The sequence below is a fragment of the Chlamydomonas reinhardtii genome, chromosome 2, assembly GCF_000002595.2.
Source record: "Chlamydomonas reinhardtii strain CC-503 cw92 mt+ chromosome 2, whole genome shotgun sequence".
Classification (NCBI taxonomy): domain Eukaryota; kingdom Viridiplantae; phylum Chlorophyta; class Chlorophyceae; order Chlamydomonadales; family Chlamydomonadaceae; genus Chlamydomonas; species Chlamydomonas reinhardtii.
The window spans coordinates 934,199-954,803 of record NC_057005.1 but is presented as its reverse complement, the minus strand read 5'-3'; the positions used below and the strand labels follow the sequence as shown (position 1 = coordinate 954,803).

At 64.8% G+C, this 20,605-nt stretch overlaps 3 protein-coding genes across 3 annotated transcripts; 1 reads left to right on the top strand and 2 right to left on the bottom strand.

The window, feature by feature from the left end:
• Position 1: 1 nt before the first annotated feature.
• CHLRE_02g079850v5 (uncharacterized protein) lies at positions 2-7,103 on the bottom strand. Its single transcript, XM_001701625.2, has 13 exons — positions 6,279-7,103; positions 6,022-6,139; positions 5,689-5,808; positions 5,363-5,434; positions 5,046-5,135; positions 4,724-4,813; positions 4,514-4,600; positions 4,332-4,370; positions 3,799-3,948; positions 3,477-3,575; positions 3,243-3,329; positions 2,924-3,061; positions 2-2,766 (listed from the first exon to the last, which is right to left on the bottom strand). Exons 1-13 carry the CDS (start codon positions 6,806-6,808, stop codon positions 1,489-1,491), a joined length of 2,898 nt encoding a protein of 965 aa, XP_001701677.2. The 5' UTR covers positions 6,809-7,103; the 3' UTR covers positions 2-1,488.
• Positions 7,104-7,204: 101 nt separating this feature from the next.
• CHLRE_02g079800v5 (uncharacterized protein) lies at positions 7,205-8,879 on the top strand. The gene is made up of 2 exons (XM_001701826.2): positions 7,205-7,336; positions 7,567-8,879. Exons 1-2 carry the CDS (start codon positions 7,255-7,257, stop codon positions 7,935-7,937), a joined length of 453 nt encoding a protein of 150 aa, XP_001701878.2. The 5' UTR covers positions 7,205-7,254; the 3' UTR covers positions 7,938-8,879.
• Positions 8,880-8,881: 2 nt separating this feature from the next.
• On the bottom strand, positions 8,882-20,573 carry CHLRE_02g079750v5 (uncharacterized protein). Its single transcript, XM_001701623.2, has 17 exons — positions 20,168-20,573; positions 18,438-19,955; positions 17,906-18,021; positions 17,561-17,645; positions 17,163-17,333; positions 16,796-16,979; positions 16,436-16,563; positions 14,523-16,208; positions 14,133-14,281; positions 13,861-13,960; positions 13,250-13,654; positions 12,834-12,950; positions 11,785-12,477; positions 11,213-11,395; positions 10,822-10,949; positions 10,546-10,657; positions 8,882-10,386 (listed from the first exon to the last, which is right to left on the bottom strand). The coding sequence occupies exons 1-17, from the start codon at positions 20,258-20,260 to the stop codon at positions 10,207-10,209; spliced, it is 6,048 nt and encodes a 2,015-aa protein (XP_001701675.2). The 5' UTR covers positions 20,261-20,573; the 3' UTR covers positions 8,882-10,206.
• Positions 20,574-20,605: the final 32 nt, after the last annotated feature.

Genomic DNA, 20,605 nt, shown 5'->3' with positions numbered 1-20,605 from the left:
GCGTGGCAAGTGCCGGCTGCACGGGGCCACGATTGACACGCACATAGTGGACAGGAGCAAGATTATTGACATGTAGTTTGTGGGCGCTGGGCACGTTCTGGTGATAGTAGTGAGAGTAACTCCATGTCCATTCTTTCATACGAAGTACTCTGGGCACGCTAGACACATCCAATTACCCACCAGTAGTGCACAGACATCGTATGTGGTGGCCGTTAATGCCAACACCGGTACCTAATGTTTACTGGTTAGCGTGCTCTTGCGCACTCATTGTGAATTTTGCCGAGACACTCTCAAGGGGTACATCGCGCTCATGGCCTTCCTGCTTCGTTGGAGCTGGACTAGCGGGCCGTCAATACCCAACGCATCATCTCCTGTACGCAAGGTATTCATTTAACATACGACGCATCTGCCACAGACGTTAGACACTCTCAGTCACTCCAGCCAGCCTGTATGGCTGGAGTGACCCACTCATACTACGGTCCTTGTCAGCAGCCTCAAACCTGGCTCATGATTCCCAGGTCCCCACAGCGGGCATCCGTGCCTGTTGCGAACGCGGCCTCCCACACCGCGAAGCCTAGAAAGAAGAATCACTCTGTTGATCATGTGACCAGAACAGGCGACCGCCTGGGAAACAAACCCGGGATAGTAAAGTAGGCCGTCACCAGTTCACCACACAAACGCCGAGGTTCCTCGGATGGGGACACAAGGCCCTGACTGTCCATGGTGCATTCAGCGATTCAGTGTTGAAAGTCAATCCCAGTTCGTATTGCGTACGTTATTCTTTGGTCAGTCCTGCTGCCGCTACTCGTGACGTACAAAACACGGCTTGCGTGGCTCATCTCGGAATCACTACGTTGATTGTGCACCAACGGCAGGCGACCACCCTGGGCAGTGCAGTGGGATTTCCATCACCAGTTCACCACGAACACTGAGCCTTCCAGGACGGTTACCAAAGGCCCTGAAGGTACATGGTGCATTCAGTGTTGGGGTTCCGGCGAATCCCACTTCGTATTGCATTATTGGGGCGAGTGTCGTGCTCTCCAGGAGCACAAGTACAGCCCGCCCACGCCAGCGGACTGCCACTTTCCATCACATACCATGCGTGCAACGCCCCGAGCCTGCTGGCAAACCTGATGGCCAGCCACGCCATGCGTGCAAGCCCAGAGCCTGCTGGCAAACCCCTGATGGCCAGCCTCACGAGCTACTGCGCCTCACCACGCGACAGGCGGACAGCCACGTGCCAGTCCTGGTGCTCGCGCCAGCACGACACCGACACATGCGTGCCGCACTCCGGGCACACACGGCATGCGCCCGACAGCTCAGCCCGCGCCAGATGCTTTGCCGGATGCTGCGCCGGCAGCACCAGGACCCCCGAGGCGTGCCGACTCCGGTCGCCGGCAGTCTCGGTGGCACTGCGCCCAGCCCGCTGCCTCCGCCCCTGCGCCCCGGGATGCTGTGCAGCCTCTCGAGGCAAAGCAGCGCTGCCCCTCAGGTTAGGGTCCGGGATGAGCCCCTGCGCGTGTCGCACATCTCGCAGCGCAGGAACTGCCGCCGGTTGCGCGCGTACGTGCACACTAAGCACACCCAAGTTGCAGCCGCAGGCATTGGCTGCGTGGCAGCTGCACCGCCTGCCCCAGGACCCACCACAGCTGCACCGCTGACACCCGCCTCACCGACGTTGACCAGGCCCTGGCACCGCGGCCGCTTGTGGCCCGGCCCAGCCGCCGCGCCTGAAGGCCCTGTCGCCGCGGGCTCTGCGCTGCGCTTGTGCGCAACGTGACTGTGTGCCTCCTCCCCATGTCCCCGCTCCTGCTGCTGCCATGATTGCGGCTGCTTCCGCCCGTCCATTTGATCCGCATGCAACGGAAACCCCTCATCATCATCATCGCTGTCCAGAATGCAGATGGTCGCGTCATCCGCCTCGCCGCCAAAGCAGCTTCGGTCTTGCTGCTGCGGCCAGGCTTCATCCTCCAGGTCCTGCCCCTCCTCAATGTCCGTGTGCTCCTCCGCTTCATGCTCCTCCTCCTCCACCTCGAAGGTGTCCCACAGCCCTGCGCCGCCGGCATACGCCCCCGCACAAGCCCACGCCTCGCCATGGCATGCAGCTGCGCCTGGGGCAGCCGCTGCGGGCGGACGCGGTGGCTGCCCCAGTGCCTGACCCCCAGCAGCTTCCCCGGGTATGCCCGTGCGCGGAGTGGTGGGTGCGGAGCCCGCACCCGCCGGCTGCCCCTGTGCCCACGTGCTGCCGCCGCCGCCGCAGCTGCTCCCCGGCCCTGGTCCGTGGCCTGAGCCGCCAGGCGCAGAGGCGTGTGCGAGAAGCTGCAGCCGCGGCAGGCGAGGCGCGGCTGGCAGCCTGTCACTGCCCCATTTTGAGTCGTTGTGGCCACCATATCCTTGTGCAAGCAACTGCGGGCTTCCCCCCGGCTCGGTTGTGTGTGCGACTGCTGCATTCCCAGCAGCAGCCGCTGCAGCTACCGCTGCCGGCCATACCGAGCCCGTAGCGAGTCGGCCTGCAGGAGCAGATGCCGCGGGCCCAGCCGCGCCCGCCGAGCCTCCATCCGGGCGCGGTGCACTCGCTGCTGCTTGCAACCCTACCGCGGCCGTGGCGGCACACGCAGGCGGCGCACTGCCGCAGCCAAGGGGTTGCGGTGACGTCGCGTCGGCGGGCGTGGTGCCAGCGGCTGTGGCCTGCTGCCCGTCCGTGTGCTGGGCAGTGTTCCGCAGCCCCAGCAGCCGGGCAAGAGGGCTCTTGACCCCAGCGTTCACCTGCGGCAGCGCGCCGCGAGACAACACGCAGGCCCTGACTCAGTGCATCTCAGGCTTCAGTGCAACTGCATGGCAAGTGCACGCATATTTCATATGCACGGGACGGCTGGCCCAGCCGCCTGGCTGGAGGCGGCAGACACCCCGGCGGCCCCCGCACCTTCCGCAGCATGGCCATGCGCACGCCCATGAGCCGTAGGGTGACCGGCATCTCAGCGCGCAGCAGGCGCAGCACGGCGGGCAGGATATCGGACACCGTCCGCACGTGGCGTGGCATCGTGGCTGCCCGCGTGTGCACCTGCAATGCAGAGAGGAGGTGGGGCCGGTCACGCAGGGACTCCTGCTCTGTGCTGACGACCACGCACTGCGATTGCGAGCCGGGGCTCACGAACCAGGCCACAATGGGGCCCTCAAGACCCGACATCCGCAGGAAACCGCCTTGCACACGGCTACGAACAACTGCACTGCTGGCGGCTTACCTCAAATGTGGACAGCTTGAGCTTGAGCGTTATGTTGCGGCCCTCGATGCCCTCCTCCGCCATGTCAGCGACCAGCGCTTCCACCAGCTGTGCATGTGTATGGGCAGGGGCAGCGCAACAATACCAGCGCGTGCGCGTCGCGCCTGGCAGCCCAACAATTGACATGAAAAACGACATGTGTGGTGCCCTAAGCGTATCGCATTAATCAAAGCCCAACCTGGAGCTGGCCCCCACCTGCTTGGCCATGGCTTCCTGCTCGGCCGGCGCCGACATGTTGCGGAAGGTGCGCTCGTGGCTCAGGCCCTTGCGGCCCGGGTCCACGGACGTGTCGGTCTGGGCGGCGGCACGAGGGCAGGGGTAGGCGCGTGTGAAATTGTGTGTTTGCTTGCTTGTGTGTGTATGTGTGTGTTCTGCGCCACTGCATGGGGGAGGGTCTCCAGTGGAATGGGCTTGGCACGGGCGAGACGCTGATGGCAGGGCGACGGACACATGGACACGGCTGCCGCGGGCGCCTCTAGCGCGCCAGCGCGCCGGTGCATCTAGGCACGCGCCACACCTTGGGCCCGTGCCGCGTGGGCGCCAGTCCCAGCGCCGCCTCCAGGAAGAAGCCGGCCGCGGCCTCGCTGAATAGCAGCGGCAGGCGGCAGCGGCTGGCGGGCGCCAGCAGCTGGCCGCAGGTGGACACGCCCAACACGCCCTGCAGCACCTGCGCGTGGAGGGCGGGGCAGCGGGCACATGGGGTCAGCGGGCACACAGGCAGCAGCAGGAGGAGGAGGCTTTGTGCCCGTGTGGAGGTAAGGAGGAGGACGTGGTGGTGGTGGTGGTGGTGGTGGTGGTGGTGGTGGTGGTGGTGGTGGTGGTGGTGGTGGTGGTGGTGCTGGTGGTGGTGGTGGAGCAGCGACAAGCGTCATACGGAGAGCGGGGAGCAGCAGCCGCGAAGGCTTACTTGGCGAGGACGGGGAAGCAAACAGGTGCCGGGTATGAGAGATAACGCATCACCCAGGCGGTGGAAAATGAATAACATAGCTAGGTAACTCTAAACTCTGCGGGGCGGGACGTGCCGACGGGCCCTTGTGAAGGACAACCCACCTGCTCCGTGACCTTCCCGATGCATGGTATCTTACGGACCTGCGGGCAGGTGCCCACGCACGGATATGGGTACAATTGCACCGGCGGCTGTACAGCAACTACAATGTCCCACTACTGCCTGTTCTTACTGCTGGCTCCTGTTGGCTGCCAGCAGGTCGTGTGTCCCTCTGCCTGTCCCTCACCGGCAGTGTGTCCAGGAAGCTCATGACGGCGGCGCGTGAGGCCGGCAGCACGTACTGCCCATCCGGCTTGTTAATGTCCGAGCAGATCTGTGAGTGTGTGCAGGAGTGTGTGTGTGTGTGTGTGTGTGTGTGTGTGTGTGGGTGTCGAACATGATGCCGCACATTCGTGCATGGGCATGCACGCCCTACAATGGGACCCTCCTGCCCCACCTTTGCCAGCATCTTGTTGCAAGCCACGCCGACGGAGCAGGTGAGGCCGCCGCTGACCTCCTTCACCAGCCGCCGCAGCTCTGTAGCGGCCTGAACCATAATCAACCGCCGAAAGCCATTCAAAGATCGTCGGGCTAAATTGGATGCCTGGCGTGGCTGATGCTAGTGAGTCCGCGATTGTATACTGGGCCAGACACGCGTGCCACTTTGGCCGGCCGCAACACGTGCACACGCGCCTTGATGCCCGCCCTCCAAGTTACAGGATCACGCCCAACAGAAGCATGCAAGCCCACGTGTTCGCAAAGTCTCGTCCCCCTCCTACCTCCTCGCCGCTGGTGGCGGTGCGGGTGCAGTAGCCAGTCACGTCCAGGTAAGCCTCGTCCAGACCACCGCTCTCAAAGTCCGGGTCCAGCTGCGCAGGACGTAGGAAGGAGGTGGCGGAGGCGGGAGAGGTAACACAGCAGCCCTTTCCGCACGCCACTCCCACACACACGGGGAGTGTAATCACTTGACAGCGGGACCGACCAACCGACCGCATGCAAACCTAAGTAAGCGGGAGAAAGAGGTTATGCGGCGCGCGTTGTTGCGGCGCGCGCCCCTGCCTTCCCCCTCTCCAGCTTCCTCCAGGCCCCGCTGCACCTGCTTGAACGCGCCCCGCACCACCGCCGCCGCCTCCGTGTATTTGGCGAAGTCGGGCTTAACAAACACCAGCTGCAGCGGCAGAGTTGTAGGCGTGAACAGTGCGCGTCACATGGAGAGATCAGTACATCAATGTTGGCGGTTGGCAGCTGGAGCATCCGGAACCTGCCGCACGCACGGGCATGACGTATCGGGCAGGGCCACGCACGCCCGTCCCTCAACACCCACAGCATACGGACTGCACTGCACCACACCGCACCAAAGCGCACACAACACCTTGCGCTGCTGCGCTCGCTGCGCTGCACCTTCTCCCGGCCGTTCCGTACCTTGGGACACAGCCTCTTGCCTATGAAGCCGGGCATGGCGCTGCGCACGCCAAAGCGCCGTGCCACGTAGTTGGCCGTGGAGATCATGCCCATGCCGCCCACCGCCACCGGCAGCCGCTTCTGCACGCCCGCAGCGTGGACACCGGAACACCGGGACACTAGGATACCGTAGTAGTGATGTGGCATGAAGCTGGCAGTGAAAGGTCTTGAGGCACACAGCAAAGGAGGGCGCGGCCTGGCAGCTAGTCGTCTTGTGCTGATTGAATTTGGGTCAGCTCCGGAAGCTAGCATCAAAGCACACGACCCCACCACCTCTCCACCCTACACACCCACCAGCTCGGGCTGCTCGCGCTCGTGCACGGCCGCGTAGAAGCAGTCCATGTCTACGTGCAGCCAGGTGCGGGTCAGGTCGCGGCGCGCCTCGCAGCCAGCGATTCGGGCGTCCATAGCTCTGCAGCGCGGGGTTTGAGGGCGCACTCTGGTCACTTGTCAGGCAGAGCGGGAATGAAGCGCTGGCCCAAGGTGCAAGCTTGCGCGCAGCTGGATGGAGGCTACGGCCGCGCCATTGGTGAATAGCCTTGCTTCCTCACCTGCCGGCAGCTGTGATCTCCATCGTAGTCAGCGCTGCCGAGCGCTGCTTCATTCGCTCTATGCGTTCAAGCACCGACGCCTGCTTTCGCTGCTCGTTTTTGAAGTGCGCCGAGTCTTTGCTCATCTCCCACACAACCTGTTGGACCCGTGCCTTGTCGACACCGTCCATTCCAGCTTTGGCGTTCGTAAAGACGGTCTGATAGTCCTTCCAGGCTGGGCCATCAGCGCCCTGTGGCTGGTGCGGCGCCGGCGACGGTTGCAGCTGTCCTGGCCCGCGGTTGGTTGGCACGGCAACGGCAACTCCACAATCGGTGGCGCCGTCCGCCGTGCCTCTGCCACCCGCAACGCCCAAGTTAGCGTTGTCAGCATCAGGTGGATTGCCGAGCGGTCTCAAGAAGACGTCGCTCGCCGCGCCCCTGCATGCCGCTGCACCGCTGGCGCCATCAGCCGTGGTGGCCAGAGCTGGCTCGAGCCCCGGGACCTGCTTGTCTGCCATCTCTGTACCGCCCAGAGTGTAGCCCCCCGCCATTATGCCTTCCACGCCACCAGCTAGACCTCCAGCGTCGCTGGGGCCATTTAGCCCTCCCACGCTCCGTGTACCGCTCGCGCAAGAGCCACGGCTGGAGCGTGCTGCGCGCGGCTTGGTCAATGCGGCTGACCCTTCCGGGCTGGAAGCTAGCAATATGCACGGACTGACTTTTGAGGCCAACACAGCCTACCTACATTGCGCAAACAGCTGCACAGGTAGAATACAACAGCTTCGCGCGTTTTGCGCCAAGTTTTGTCACCACGTTGTTTTTCTACTCGTAAGATAGTTTGTATTCTTTTGGGCTCAGGCAGAACTGACAAAGTGGCAAGGCTCTATGAATCCATGCATGGGAGAAAACCGAGTCTCTCAAGGAACCTCCTCTCGTCTCGGGACTGTGTGCCTGTGATAGAGCTAGGACTGTTTTTCTTACAGACACCAGGAAAATGATGCGCCTTGCTGCTCAGCGTAGCCGGGGCCTGCTGGCGCCCGGCGCTCGCTTCCTCCGAACCTCGGCGGCGTCTGCTGAGGGTAAGTTCTCTCTAAAACAAATGGGGACTGGCAGCGTCCGGTTGGGGTCGAGGGCCAGTGATGGCTCCAAGGCACGTTTCGACGCTGGGCCGCTGGAGCTCATCCTTCGTGCATTATTCTCTCTTGCGAGTACATGCATACGCATGCGAGACCTCAATGCGTTAGAAGGGCATATTGCCGTCCTGGGGCTCGCTCCGTGACCATCGCGCGACCGAAATCGGACCTCGCAGAGAGCTCGGTCGCCAACCTGGTGAAGTCGGTCAGTGAGACCTCGGGTGCCAACTTGCTGGCGAGCCTGAAGGCGGAGCAGGCGAAGCTGAAGCCATTCTACCCGGAGCCCGCAGCAGCGGCTGGCTGGTCGCTGCAGGCGCGTGTGGCTGTCCTGGGTCTGATCTCATGGACGCTATACCGCCTGGACACCCAGGCCCGCGCGCACGAGTGGATTGTCGACCTGTCGCTGGACGTGCTCCAGGCGGCATGGTACGTGTCTTTCCTGTCGCTCATCCCCTTCCGCTCCGTCTTCGTGGCGCTGCGCGGTATGGCTCCCGCCACCGCCGCTCCCTTCAACGGTCTGCGCAGCGCTGTGGCGCTGAAGCCGTAAGCAGCGGGTCCCAGCAATTCAAATAAGCGCTCGACTGTCTGCGGATGGCGGAGCATTGTGGCGGCAGCCCCTGGAGCAGCTCGGAGCTGGAGCGTTCTTAGCACTGCCGTCTGGTGGTGTGATGCCAGGGAGTGCTCTTGATGGAGCATGGAGGAGCTGGCGTGGCGGACGGCCCGGCACCAGCAAGCGCGGCGCTTCGGTGTTGTTCGCACGCCCGTGGGAGGCTTAGCGACATAAGTGCAATGACTGTGGCGAGCAGCAGTGAAGTCGTAGCGGCAAGGGCAGAGGTTTGGTCATGGACACGTGGAATGGGGTTGCATCGCGTGCGCCTGGGCCAGGATTGAGGCCCTGAGGCCCAGTGGATGAAGGGAATCAGGTAGCAGCAGGTGTTGGTCGACACACGTGTCGGACGTTTTCCGGCCGTGAAGTTGTCGGCAGGACCTTGGGGTAAGGAACAGGACGTGTTGTGTCTTAATCAGGGAACTGTCAACGCACAGGAGGATAGGTACAGAGTGGTGTACGCGTGTTATGTTACGGGAACGGGGACGTGTGCATGTAAGCAAACAGAACGTCACGATAATCCTTCTGTGGGCTGTGCGTTGCTGCGTTGGCATAGAGTGCGGACGTGTGGGTTTATGCGCATCCCTAGGATTGGGGCTGGATAGGATTGGGGCATGATCGTGGCATGAGGGGTTTCTAAAGGCGTACATAGAGACAGCACAGCAGAATGTGGTTGAGTTGTGTCCCTGTCAGGCCTGGGCTGAGCCCCCCCGAGCGCACCGATTCAGGGAGCGCGAATGACATGACGCCATCACAACTGCGCTTCTAGCAGGACATACAGCTACAGCCATCGATGCAAACTGCTCAGCCATTGCGGCCTGGCCACGTTGCTCCGCCCAGCAGCGCCCGGCCTCTTTCTACAACCGTGCAAGCGCGTTGCCTCTGCATCATTTCCTTTCAAGTTCCAACGGAGCTGTTTAAGGTCCAGGTTGAGCGTGCTCATAAGCCCGGGCATACGGCCCTGCTGCAGGAATCCGCGCCCAGCCATGCGGCCCTCCAAACCACCCCCCCATACACGTTCCATGTCCAATCCGTTGAGTGTCCTGTTGCATTGAACGCTGGCGAGGCCACCAAGACCCAGCACCGCTCAGGGGCTCCACACCACACGCCCTCACCTGGACAGTGGCCTAGACCTTGCTACATCTACATGCCTCCTTCACGTATGCAACTAGCCCCCCTTGGTCTTCTCGGTATCACATAACAAAGTGCTAGCACGTTCCAGCTTGGAAAGCGGAAGCGGCGGCCCCCGAAAGCACGGCAGAAGTGGGCTGGACCAATGAACGCCCCGTTCGAAGTCCGTCAGGGCACCCCGTCAAGCCTCGTTCTCCGCGACATACGGAGTGCAAGGGAAACATCTAGCACTGGTCCGACGCAATAAATCACTCTTGCAGCCTGCTTGCAGCGCCTTTCGTGCGGCAGCGATCAATCGCTCCTGACCGCGGACCACTCAAACACCCGCCCTGTTGACGAGCTAGCCGGATCAGCTCATCGGGCAGTGTTCAGGCGGGCAGCCGCATGGGGCCGCGGTGCCCGTGCTTTGCAACTGTTTTGTCTGACGTGCCAGTGCTCGACATGCAGACCAAGAGTTCTGTGTCAGTGCTGCTGTACGACTCTCCACGTCCTGAGCAACGCACGACTAGGACGGGCTGCCCGCCAAAGCTTCTACAGCAGCACACTCCCTGACCTGGCCTAAGTAACACCCCTGACGTGTCAGTCCAGCATACCGATACCGATGCTTGGGACCCCACATCCCCAACGACCACATCCAATGCCGGGTGCCACCTGCCTCAGTAGCTGCGTCAGCAGCAGCATTGGGGGACACATGATCAACACCGGCAGGGTCTCCCCTCCAACCGCTTCCACCGGCCTAAACCGTAACTGCTTTGCAGTCTCTCAAAGGTGGCTCGTGAATCGTTGGATAGCGCTCTAACTCTCTCTCGCAGCAAAATCCCGACGCCTCGCTCACCACACCTCACTACATACTCAACCTTGCTAACCTCACTCCAGACTGACAAGAATATAAATTGGTGAAAAGATGGGTGTGAAAATTGCGAGGAAGCGGGCGCCGACACTGGCGCATGGCAGAACAAAAGCAAAACGTGTCGCTATGGGTAATAAGCTTCCAAGTTCGTGACGGCAGGCCGCAGTTCCGCCCGCACACGGCTGCGGGCTGTGCCGAACCCGCCATGCGCCGCTAGGGCACTCGAATTCACCACCTTCCGCTCCCCGTAGCCTGCGAAGCTGATGTGGTGGCGCTGCCGCCAGTGCCGCCGCTGGCGCCTGGCGCGCCGGCGCCGCTGGCGCCTGCGGCGCCGGCTGCTGCCGCCGCCGCCGCCGCAGCCGTGGTTGCGGAGCGAGCCGCGACCAAGTGCTCCCCCACCACCCGTACCTACAGAGCACACGGCGATTGAGTTACACGCGGCAACATCAGCACCGACTTGGCGCGGAGCTGTGCATTCATGTCCGCTCCCGCCCACAACCCCCGCAACGCTCACACCTACAACTCCCACACCCCACACCCTTCGCGCACCCCACACCTCACACCTACCAGGTCCTCCACGCGGAACGGCTTTGTGAGCCATCCGTCAAAGCCCGCGGCCAGGCAGCTGTCGCGCGTGTCCTCAAACGCGTCCGCCGTCACAGCCACCACACGGCAGTGCCTGCAGGCGGCGCGGCGACAGAGCATGGGTCAGAGGCCCGCAGCGGATGCGGTTGAATCTGATCATTAGTCAGTCCAGTCCTCGCCTCCCCGCACCTCTGCCCCTGCCTCGTATGCCTCCCTCTCCACCCCGTACCCCTGCCCTCCCTCTCCGGTCCGCCCCACCTGTTGGGGTACCGCTGCTGCAGCTGCGCCACCGCCTCCATCCCGCCCATGACGGGCATGTGCAGGTCCATCAACACCACGTCGAATGAGTCCAGGCCGCCGGGGCGAGCCGCCACCGCGTCCAGAGCCTGGAGAGGGAGTGGTTGGGGTGGCGGTGGGGGTAAGATTGGTGGGATGGTGGTGGTTGTGGGGATTGTAAGGACAGGTCTTCAGGTGGCAGGGATGGTGCCAAGGAACTGCGCCTACTGCGCCTGTTGTGCACGCATTGGCTCCGCAAACCCTGCCTCCCCGTGTCAGGTTGCACGTTGTTTGTGCACGTCTCCTGGGCTCTGCAAGCGCTGCGCACCCCTGCTCCCCCGCTTGCTCCCACCCGCCGCCTGCGCGCTCGCACCTGCACGCCGTTCTCCGCCGTGACCACGTCCGCGGCGGGCAGGGTGCGCTTGAGGATGCCCAGCGCCACTTTCATGTTGATGGCGTTGTCCTCCGCAAGCAGGATGCGGACACGGCCGCCCGCCGCGCCCTCCGCCGCGGGCTTCAGGTCTGCCAGCTCGGCGCTGCTGCCCGACTTCTTCACCTGCAGGTGGTGGGAGGAGGAAGAGTTGCATCAAGCTTGTGTTGACTATGCTATGTGGGCGTGGTAGGTTTGGCATGCATTGACAGAGAGGGGCGTGCCGCTGCTGCAGCTGCAGCTTCCGAACAAGTTGGTTCACCGGGAGGGCTCTGGCAAAGAGTTATAAGCAGCACATGCTGACTGCATGCTGACTGCGCTGGCAGACTCGCGCCCCATGCAGTGTGCAGATCATGGTGCAATCGCGACCACCGGCACACACAAGCACGCACGCATACACGCAATCATGCATGCACTCATCATGTGTCATCCCTCAACAGCACACCCGCACACCCGCACACCCGCACGCACGAACACCCGCACGCACGCACGCTCATCACAAGGCACCCACGCACCAGCGCCGGCTTGAGCGACGACGCCAGCGAGCCGTGGTGCGGCGTGTGCGACATGCCCGTCCCGCTGCCCGCGTGCGAATAGCTGCCGCCGCCCCCGTGCGAGCCCAGCGCTCCAAGCGGGTCGAAGCTGTCTCGCCTCCGGGCAATGGCCGACACCGCCGCAAAGGTGGGGCTGCTGCTGGGCTGTTGTTTGCCGGAGCTGCTGCCGCGCACCCATGCCAACGCCGCGGAACTTGGCAGACCCACGCCCTGCACGTTGCCAGGCTGCTGCTGCTGTTGGTGGTGGTGCGGTTGTTGTTGATGATGGTGGTGATGGTGGTGGGATTGAAGACCGGCCTCTGCCGTTAGCCAAGCCGCAGCAGCACCCTCCGTCACCGTGCCCTGCCGAGCGCCGCCGTGCGTGTGCCCTAACCCAGCCCCCGAAGCCGCCTGCTGCTGCTGCTGCTGCTGTTGTGATGCAGCAGTGCCAGTGGTTCCGAGGGTGGTGGCGGTGGTGGCGGAGGTGGCAACCGACACGGGTGGCGACGGCGATAACATCAGCTCCTCGCCAAAGCCGCTTAGGTCCATGGACCTACAGCTGGCGCCGCGCGCCGCCGGACCTGGCGGCAACACCGGCGCGCAGCCGGAGCCGGCAATCGCCGGGCGCGGCAGCCCTGCGCCCGGGTCCTCCTCGCCCTCATCGCTCCAGTAGCCCTGCCGCAGTAGCGGTTGGCACCATTGGGGCACACGTTGATGAGGAATGGAGGCTGTGAGCTCGTGAACATGCATGCGCTGTCACGGGAAGGAGAGGCCTTTCGCGCCCACAAGCCCCACCCACACGGCCACACCTCCCCAAATCCCTCCAACCCGTCCTGCCCCGCCAGCCCCCGCTGTGCCTCTGGACGTCGGCACTTCCATATTTCGCACAAACCGTTCGCATGAATGGCTCACCCCCATTGGATGCGATGTAGTTTGGGCTGGTATCTACGCCCTCCCGCTGTCTGCAGTCTTCAGTGCATCCTGTACCGCTTTTCCAAACATCCTTGCAACCCCCCCCCCCCCACACACACCTGGTGGTGCGCCGCCACGCCGCCGTCCAGCTGCATCATGAGCACCTCCTCCAGCGCCAGCTTGAGTCGCCCCTGCCGCACCGGCCGCGTCACAGTCACGTAGCCCAGCTGCCGGTTCTGTGCGCGCGCGTGCGTTCGTGGGGGCGGACACGCAGGGTGTGAGTAGAGGTGTGGCGGTGTGGTGGAGTGGTGAGGGTTGGGGGCAGGGCGAGCAAGCGGGTGCTGATGAAGGGTAAGATGAAAAGAGAAATGGTGGGCCGCAAGGCGGGGCGCATTGGGGCCGCAGAGAGGATGAGAAGGGGCGAAGGCGATCACTTGTCAGTGAGCAAGAAGCACGCTCCTTTTGCCGGACGCTGCCCCGACTGCCCCTACCACGCCGCTTGGACTACAGACTCCACGTGTGCCCGCCAACGCACCTGCGTCTTCGACATCTCCTCCGTCACCGCGCGCGGCGGCCGAGCCGTCACGTCAGCGGGGAGCGCCTCCACAAAATCATACGGCGAGGACGAAACGCCGCCCGCTCCCGAGCCTCCAGCCATGCCGCCCGCCGTGAGAGCGGATGCGTCGTGCGACACCCGCGCCCCGCTCCCAGGCAGGCTCCGCCGCGGCGGCGGCCCAGCCTCCTCCTCGCCCTGCGGTCCCGCCGCTCCCTCGCTCCCGCCGCGGGCCCCCTCCTCCTCCTCCTCGTCCTCCTCCTGGTCTTCGCCCTCGTACTCCTCCTCCTCGTCCTCCGGCTCGTTCTGCCCCGGCCAGCCCAGGAACACGAGTCGCTGGGCCTCGCGGTCGTCGCAGCGCGTGAGCGCGCGTAGCAGGCAGGTGGCCTGCAACGCCACAGGAGACACGTACGGGACACACGCACACACAGGAAGAATGAGTTTGTTTACGACAGACAGGGAGCCAGAGAGGTCAGGGTGTCGGAGCGTCCAGCAAAGGCAAGCAATGATCAGCTGGCGCGGCCGGCTGCGCGCACGTGCACGCAGGGGCCCACGCCGTGCACGCCGTACACGCCGAAACCCGCACGCCGCACCTGCATGTCCAGGATGACGCAGTCGTACGGCCCCGGGGTGTCGTACAGCGAGGTGCTGAGTGAGGGGTCGGAGCCGGTGTGCCGAAGCCGCATGCAGGGCCTGCGTGCGGACAGGACGCATGCAGGAAGGCACAGCCGCAGACACATGGTTAGCACCCACTTGTTAATCACCAAAGCCCGGCGACAGCAGCGTTCTGTGAGCCTGTGACACTGGCTTTCCAGCTCGCACTAATAGGGAGCGAGTGTCAAAGCTGGCAGCCCTTGCTCTGCACCTGTGCGGCGGCGATGGCTTGGTTGTGGGCGCGTGCGCCTCCGCCAGCGTGCCGCAGCGTAGCAGCTTGGCAATGGCGTCCGCGGGGCTGATCACCGCACACACGCGGCAGCCCCAGGACGTCAGCGCCAGCATCAGCACCTGCCGCACCTGTTGGGGGTGTGATGGTGTTTGCGTCGTGTTAGCGGTGCGGGTCGGATATGTGCAAGCAAGGCGCGACAATGACATGCTACCGTATGCAGGCTGCTTGGCCCGACCGGCGAACAAACACACGCAGCAAGGGAGGAGTACCGTATCGTGGGCAGCCAACCAACCAGACCGCACGCGCTCCAGGGCTACACAAAAAGATCGAGGGCTGTGTCGTTCATCGCCGTGGCACGGCTCCACTCACCATCTCACACGGCTCCACCAGGAGGACCTTCTTGCCGCGCAGCAACGGCAGCGACGTGTTGGGATCACCGCCGCCAGTCAGCGCCGCCGCCACCGACGCTGACGCCGAGGCAGTGAACCCATACTGCGACAGCCCCTCATACAGGCTGCCACCACGGCCGCCACCGTCACCTCCGGCGGCGCCTCCGGCGCCGCCAGCGGCCGCGGCCGCGGCTGCCGCCGCCGCCGCCGCCGCAACTGGCCCTCCAAGCGCACCGGTGGCGCTGGCGCGCTCGCGGCCAAAGCTGTTGGCGCCGACGCCGCCGACACCGCCCGAGGCAGCGGAGCCGTGCGATTGGCCGCCAGTGGACCAGGTCCACGGCGGCGGCGCCATTGGAACAGAGCCGGCGGCGCCCTGGATGAGCCCGGCGGTCGCCGCCGGACCAGGGGGAGCGGCGGCTGCAGCAGCAAACAGGCCGTCGCCGCTGACCTGGCTCGCACTGATGCTGGAAGGGCCGGCGATTGCGATGTTGCTGTTTGCGCCGCCGCTGCTGGGAAGCAGCTTCTCCGCTGAGGGCTCCATGGCCGCGCGCGCGGGCGCCTCTGCCGCAACGAGGGCCCCTTCCTCCAGCACCGCGGCGCCAGAGAACGGCACAACGCTGGATGAAGACGACGGCGGTGCCGCCGCCGCCGAGACCCACGCCGAGCCGCCACTGTGCGCGCGCGGACCCTGCGCCCCCCCCGCGGTAGCTAGATGGCTCTGTGGGCCCACAGCTGCGCTGCCAGCGGCGCCCACCCCAATGGCCGCCGCCAGCGCTGCCGCAACCGAGCTGGTGCCGCCAGCGCCGCCAGCGGCGGCGCCCCAGCCGCCGACAATGCCAGCCACAGTGGCGGCACGCGGCGACGCGACGGCGCCGACGCCGCTGGCGGAGCCCGGGCCGGCGGCGGAGCCGGGGCCGCTGCCGCCGCTGCCGTACCCGAGGTATCCTGCGGTGGTGACGGCGCCGCCCATGCCGCCCAGCGGCGGCCGCGACACGCACACGAGCGAGGAGCGCCGCCCGCGGCGCTTGGAGCCGCCAGACTGCGGCAGTCGGCAGGTGATGGTCCACGAGAAGGTGCTGCCCCGATTGAGTCCCTCCGACTCCACCCACATCTGCCCGCCCATGGCCTCACACAGCTTGCGGCTGATGGCGAGTCCCAGGCCGCTGCCGCCGTAGCGGCGCGTGTGCGAGGCGTCCACCTGCGTGAACGAGTTGAACAAGCGGCCCAGGTCCGCGGGCGCGATGCCGATGCCCGTGTCGCGCACGCTGAAGCGGATGACCATGAGCGGCCAGTCCGCCTCGGGGCCGTTCGGCGCCGGCGGCACGACTGCTGCCGCCACGGGAGCAGTAGGCGCCGCGGCCGTGGCGGCCGCGGTGTCGGCGCCGGTGCCGGCCTCTGCCGGCGCGGCGGAGGCGCCTGGCGGCGACGCTGCGGCAGCGCCCGCTGTCGCGGCCGCGGTGGTGGCGGCGGCGGGCACCGCCGCCGCGGCGGCGGCGGCGGAGCCGGCGTAGGGCGGGAACACGCCCTCCGCCCACACCTCCAGCAGCAGCTCTCCCTCCTCCGTGAACTTGATGCCGTTGTTGAGGATGTTGAGCAGGATCTGTTGCAGCCGCTGGGCGTCGCCGTACAGCATCCGCGGCATGTTCTCAGCCACGTGGTACGCAACCTGCGACAATGACGAGCGAGTATTTCACTCAGTGTACGAGTATGAGACGCGTTATTCATGGATGCGCCTAAGCAAGCGCGCTGTTTGCCCCTTCCTGTTAAAAGTTCCGCTTGCGTCGCTTTGACGGCTTTCCCGACGGCCATCAGTGCCATATCCATACCACGCTCGCTGTCACCACAACACACTGCCTCCGCCATTGCCGCCGCCGCCACCTGCCACCGCCGCACCTGCAGCCGACGCTGCGCCGCCTTGAGCCCCGCTATCTCCATGGCGGCCTCAATGACGGTGTCCAGTTTGAACACGGCGTTGTGCAGCACCATCTTGTTGGCCTCAATGCGGGAGAAGTCCAGGATGTCTGTGCGAGGGGCAATGTGCGTTCGCGCAAACCTAAACATACGACGACATGATACCATAATCAGCTGGAGCAACAGAAACAGTCTGCAACGGCACCTGCTGCAGCCCCGGGGTGAACACGCGCGCCATTCGCATACGGTAGCCTCACAAACCAAAACGCATGTACCGGGCGTGTCTTCCTTTCCCTCTCTGCCTACGTTCACAATCAAGGCAAAGTTGTCCCGAGCCCTCACCTGTGATGAGCGTAAGCAACGTCTCGCCACTGCAGCGGATGGTGTTGACCAGGTCCCACTGTGCCGGCGTCAAGCTGGTTTCCGCCAGCAGCTGCCCCACCGCGATCATGCCGTTCAGCGGCGTGCGGATCTCGTGACTCATGCGCGCCAGGAACTGCGACTTGGCCTCCGTCGCAACCGCAGCCTACAAGTCAAGATACGGTAGGTGCGGAGGGGCGTTCGGGACCGCAACAATTCCGTAACAACCATCTGCGAGTCCTGAGAACCCCACACGAACGGCCGCCGGGCCAGCCACCTTTTCCGGTAAAAAAACTGCACGAAGCCCCAAACATTCCTGCTAGTGCGTAGCACCGCGGCTCTCGCCCACCTGCAGAGCGGCGTGCTTTGCCGCCAGCTCGGCCTTCTTGTGGTTGACGAGCTCGGTGATGTCGGACTGCACGCCCACGTAGTGCGTCAGGCGGCCCGTGGCGGCGTCGTGGATGGGCGTGAGCGACAGGTAGTTGACAAACGGGTCGCCATTCTTCTTGTAGTTGAGCAGCTGCGCGTGTCGCGTGCGTGTGTGTGGTTTGGGAGGAGAGTGAGGCGGTGGGGGGTGTCAGATGTAGGGTTGAAGTACAAGCGTCTGAGGCAATCTGGCCTTTCAGTCAGCCACCACGTGCGCGCTGCTAACGGGTATTTGCCATGATGGGCACAGCTACCTCCGGAGCGTGCCGGTCAGCATCCCTCCCGACCCCGCTCCCGCCGCCCGCCCCGCCGCCGCCGCACCTGCACCACGCAGCTCTTGCCCTCGCTGATGGCTTTCTTGAGGTCCAGCACTGGCTGGCTGTCCGTGCCCTCGCCCTGCAGGAACCTGCGTCGTCGGGCGGCACGAAAGAGGACGTGAGGCGCGATGAAGGTAGAAAACCCGCACCAGCAAGCGACACGTCATGAGCAGGTGTGCCTTGCTCCGGTTGTGCACCTAGCTTCTGCACAAACCTGCTCCGCGGTTGTGCGCCCAGTTCATGCAAGGTTTCTCCCTATTAACATTCTATTATCAAAGCCTTTGCGGCATTCTCACTACCGTTGCGCTCTCTGCAAGAGTCCGAGTCACTCGCTACGGCCCGCCCGCACCTGCAGTTCTTGCCCAGCACGTAGGCCGCGCTGTAGCCGGTGGTGCGCACAAAGCCGGCGTTGGCGTAGATGAGCGGCATGTCGGGCAGCGAGCAGTCAGCGATGGTGATGCCCTCCTGCACGGCGAGGCGGGTTGGGCGGTTGAGTGCGTGGGCTGGCAGTCAGCGGGTTGTGAGGCGGTGTTCTCGCTCTTGCATGAATTAGAGGGCATGAGACGCCGGGACGTTGCCCACAGCAAATGAGGGCGGCAAGCACTGGGCGCATGATCAGGTACCCAGATCAGCGGCATCGGGCCAGAACAGAGCTCGTGAAGCAAGCGCGTCACATTGCGGCTACGCCAATTGGCGTGCCTTCCGCAGAATTGCACAGACCGTCCGCAAGCCCCACGCCCGGCCTTGCTGTTGGGCCGACCCCTGCCGCTTGCCCTGCTTCTGCCCCAGCTCCTGCCCCAGCCGCAGACCCTGCCCATGTCCCAGGCCCAGCCCCTGCCCCAGCCCCTGCCCCAGCCCCTGCCCCGCCACGCCCCACGCACCTGTAGCACATCCATGGCCTTGTCTTTGAGCAACAGCAGTTCGTACTCACGCCTCGTGATGGTGACGTACTCGCCGTCGCCGTACGGCAACGCCACTGCACCGCTGTCGTACGCTGAGCTGTCAGCCTCCGTGGCGGCCGTGGCGGCCGCCGCCAGGGCCGCCACTGAGGCGGTGGCTGCGCTGCAATCGGGGCTGGTGCAGCCCACGCAGCGGCGCGCCGACGGCAGGCCCGAGGCGGCGGCGGCGGCGTAGCCGCCTTCACTGCCGTCCCGCCCTTCTCCTGCTGTTGCTGTTGCTGTTACTGCGTCGACGGTGGCGGCAGTGTCGCCCGTGCTCAAGAGCTCGACTGCAATCGCGTGGCTGTACGGCCCGGACGGCGAGGCACCAGTGTGCTCACCAAAGATCGCATCTAGCCCCAGCGCCGCCGCTCCCGCTGCCAGCGAGGAGCTGAGCGCTGACGATTGGGCCAGGCGCGACCCTGCCGGTGCGACGGCATCAGCCGCGAACGCCAGCGCCGCCGCCGGTGCCGTCCCGTCCTGAGCCACTGCAAAACCCGCAGCCGTGGCCGTGCTGATGCTGGCACCCGCCTCGCTGTCCGCAGCCCCAGCCGCTGACGCCGTGTGCTCCTGCTCGGCTGCTAACGAGCTCTCGTCCCCCGCTGGCCCCGCCGTTGATGGCGAGCCCGCCGCGGGCCCATTCGGCAGCAGCCGCGACCGTGACGGCCCGGCATTAGGCACCGGCCCCAGCGCGAATGATCGCAACGACGGCGACGACGTCACCCGATGTAACAGCGACGACGACGTCGCCACCGCATTCACGTCGACAGGGCCCTGCGGCAGCCAGCCCGCCGGCGAGCCCCTATCTGCCGCCGCCGCCGCCGCCGCGCCCTCCGCCGCCACCGCCAGCGGCCCGGCTGTGCCGGCGCCGGCACCAGCACTGGCGCCTGCCGCCCCTTTGGACATGCTTGCAGCGCTGCGCGCTGCCCCGCCAGCGGTACCGCTGCCGCCCGCCTGGGCCCCAGTGAAGCTTGGGTGTGGCACGGCGCCGGCAAAGCGCGGAGACGACGACAATAACGTCGCGGTCGCAGCAGCCGCCCCCGCCGCCGAGGAGGTGGGCGTGCGCATTCCCGACCCCACACTGCTTGGCCCTGCGCCCGCCCCTGCCGCCGCGCCGGACAAGGAAGCGGAAGCCGATGTCGACGTTGGGCCGCCACCGCCGCCGCCGCTTTCGATGCCGCTGGTGGTGGATGCGATGCGCAGCTGCTGCAGGTGCTGCGGCGGCGCAAGCACGCCGGCGCCGCCGACGACGGCCGCCGAGGCGGCGGCGGAGCCGATGTCTGCGCCAGCGGCCGCCGCCGCCAGCAGCTGTTGTTGCACGGCTGCGGCGGCGGCGTGCTGCTGTGCTGCCGCCATGCATTGCTCCAGCTGCTGCTCACACAGGTCCGCGCGGTGGCGCTCGCGCTTCAGCGCCTCCTCCAGCTCCGAGATGCGCTCCTGAAGCGACTGAATGTGTTGAGCCTGTGTGCGCGGCGTTTACGTAGGCGGAGGGGTGCAGGGATTGATGGAACACGAGGCTCCGTCAGAGGTGCAGTGGGTGGCGGCAAGGTGTCAGCGATGTCGCGTGTGACACGCAGCGTTGTACACCGAGCCCCCTTGAAACACCCACCCAGTTCTGGTCCCAGCCCTACGTTAATACCCCGTTAAGACCCCGCGAAGGCAACGCAGTATACCTGTTCGGCAATTCCAGTAATGTAAGGGCTCGCCGGCATGTCATAGCCTTTGCTGGCATTAGCGCCGGCCGCTCGGCCCTCCCTCCGGTCCATTTTGTTGTTTCCTTGCCGCTTTTTGACCGCCGGGCAGCGCCACAGCGGCCTCAAGTGGCAGTAATAACTGATAAACTTACTAAACTAGCATAGTTGAAGTGCTGGCCTACACGGTTGGGCCACTTCTTTTTCAGCCAGCCCCTGAAGGTGCCCCAGGCGTATCAATGAGTAGTATGAAGTATAATCCAATGTAAGAAGGGTTTTGCAAGCTCTGGAACGACCATTTGCTGCAGCAAGCCACAGCCCAATGAAGTGAGTGGCCGTGGACGCACCGAATGACCTAATGCCACAAATCAATAAACGCATACGACTGTTTAAGGATACAAGTGCACTGCATTGCGCCTG

What these genes read in the sequence shown, in the direction of transcription:
- CHLRE_02g079800v5 (XM_001701826.2), top strand. Translation starts at nt 7,255, where the DNA reads ATGCGCCTTGCTGCTCAGCGTAGCCGGGGCCTGCTGGCGCCCGGCGCT. An exon ending in CTCGGCGGCGTCTGCTGAGG is followed by an intron (nt 7,337 to 7,566) that starts GTAAGTTCTCTC and finishes CGGACCTCGCAG; the next exon opens with AGAGCTCGGTCGCCAACCTG.
- CHLRE_02g079850v5 (XM_001701625.2), bottom strand. Translation starts at nt 6,808, where the DNA reads ATGGCGGGGGGCTACACTCTGGGCGGTACAGAGATGGCAGACAAGCAG. An exon ending in CCACGCGGCACGGGCCCAAG is followed by an intron (nt 3,576 to 3,798) that starts GTGTGGCGCGTG and finishes GCCGCCGCCCAG; the next exon opens with ACCGACACGTCCGTGGACCC. An exon ending in TCAAGCTGTCCACATTTGAG is followed by an intron (nt 3,062 to 3,242) that starts GTAAGCCGCCAG and finishes TCTGCATTGCAG; the next exon opens with GTGCACACGCGGGCAGCCAC.
- CHLRE_02g079750v5 (XM_001701623.2), bottom strand. Translation starts at nt 20,260, where the DNA reads ATGGACCGGAGGGAGGGCCGAGCGGCCGGCGCTAATGCCAGCAAAGGC. An exon ending in AGGCCATGGATGTGCTACAG is followed by an intron (nt 18,022 to 18,437) that starts GTGCGTGGGGCG and finishes CTCGCCGTGCAG; the next exon opens with GAGGGCATCACCATCGCTGA. An exon ending in TGGTGGAGCCGTGTGAGATG is followed by an intron (nt 14,282 to 14,522) that starts GTGAGTGGAGCC and finishes CACCCCCAACAG; the next exon opens with GTGCGGCAGGTGCTGATGCT.